This window comes from Perkinsus marinus, assembly GCF_000006405.1.
Source record: "Perkinsus marinus ATCC 50983 genomic scaffold scf_1104296934368, whole genome shotgun sequence".
NCBI lineage: Eukaryota > Perkinsozoa > Perkinsida > Perkinsidae > Perkinsus > Perkinsus marinus.
The window spans coordinates 231,472-233,258 of record NW_003214825.1 but is presented as its reverse complement, the minus strand read 5'-3'; the positions used below and the strand labels follow the sequence as shown (position 1 = coordinate 233,258).

Below are 1,787 nucleotides of genomic sequence, written 5' to 3'. Positions count from 1 at the left end.
CCAGTAACATGATAACTGTCGATAAAATAGGGAACAGGGAGTTCTGAAGTAATCCTCGGTTGTATGTCGTGTGTTTGCATGAACCCACACGTCCTCGGGCGCACAAAATTCAGTCCGCACAAACGCTTTGTGGGGAACTCGCGCGCACATTCCTTAGGACACACTTCTGACACGTCATAATCCCGAGGAGTTAGTTCAGTATACTGTAGATTCTACGCCATCATCTGACGATCAAGGTTTCACTTTTTTCCTCACTACGAAGTTATGAATAATACTCCTGGGGCCAGGCAGGACTGCGAGGTAGATTCCCAGACAACGAAGACCTCCAACGCTACAAGAACTCCCAACATCATCCTCATGCTGGTGACAGTGATGACTCTTGTTCTCGCTGATGCCTTCATGGTTGACGATATCACTGGCAAGACGATCCACATCCCCGAGCCACGCTCTCTTCGTATGCAGGTGGTGAAGGAGGTTCCCGATAATTGCTTGAGTCATAACGACGGGTGGACCTATTGCGCGTTCATCCTCGAGGATTCCAATCAAGTCAATGGCGGCACACGGCTCGTCTCTAGTAAGGGTGACTGGAAAACGCTCGACCTCGAGCTTGGAGTGCTTCTCGCGTCGGACTCGAGCCCGGCCGATGTGGGTATTTATGTCTCTGGTGTGAATATCTGGAAATTTGATATTTTCTGTGGCATCTCAGTTGAAGTTCAGTTAAGTGTGCCAACTATCTCGAAGAACGGTGGGTATGATGCTGCTTCCTGGAAGGTAATCGACTTCCCGGTTTCCCTGCAAACCTGGGTAACTGTCCCTCACTTTGGTACGGTGCAAGCGGAGAAGCAGGGCCAAGGCCATGCGTATGTAAATTCGAACACATTCATGAATAGTAATCATGAGCTTTCGGTGGACATCCAGGCGGCCAACACCAGCGGTCCACTGAACTCGAGCATAGAGGTTTTTGTCAAGAACGTTTACATTCCGGCGGAAGAAGCGTGGAGCTTCGTAGCCTATGTCTCTCTGGGTTTCCACTTGCTCACAGATGATTTACAGATCTCCTACCAGAAGGGCACTCTCCTCTCTCATATTCAAATCCCATTCAAATTTCCCCCGCGTTCCGGATAGTCAAGGACTATAACTACCACTAATAGTGATTCACTATTCTTTATGGTGGTCTCGGGTCTTGAGCATATGAGGCGCGCTTATCGTTCTCGTTGCTTTCCAACAGTCACAGTTGTCGAGAACATGTATAAGACATATGGTTGCATATTTTGCGAGATTAGAAGGTATGCCAGTCTGACGAACCAGATATTCGATTTTCACATGTGACGGTTGTCATGAAGTTGGTGTTTAGCATTTGCATTTGCATTTTATTGCATCTGAGAACTTCCTGTTTGCTGAATCAACTACTACGAATTTTGCCGCGGATCGTGTTGGTCATATATGCGAGTGAACTCATATACCAGCGACCGTCAACAGTAACTCGTTCGATTCCTCCTTTATGCTGCATCATGACGCCAGTAGCGCCGCGTTGCACATGACGGGACTGTAGATCATCGTATTCCATCCCTAGCTTAGATTTGGAGGACTACTTCATTTGAAATCAGTAGACTTCCTCTGGAAAGGCCTTGAAGTGGGAGCTTCCATTCAAACGTTCATTAGAAGATTCTACATTGAGAACTTGGGATGGCTTAGCATAGATATACATCGAGCGCTCATTCGAGCCATCATCAGCTGACATGGCATGTCATTGCATTCCATGTTGGATCAGAGTCCCTGACTATCTC

General features: G+C 47.4%; 1 protein-coding gene across 1 annotated transcript in view; it reads left to right on the top strand.

The window, feature by feature from the left end:
- Positions 1–264: 264 nt before the first annotated feature.
- Positions 265–1,787, top strand: part of Pmar_PMAR022606 (hypothetical protein) — a gene marked incomplete at its 5' end in the record, with an annotated part of 3,245 nt that continues 1,722 nt past the window's right edge. The window contains one exon of the mRNA XM_002784914.1: positions 265–853. Within this exon, the coding sequence (XP_002784960.1) occupies positions 265–853 (589 nt within the window). The remainder of the gene's footprint in view (positions 854–1,787) is intronic.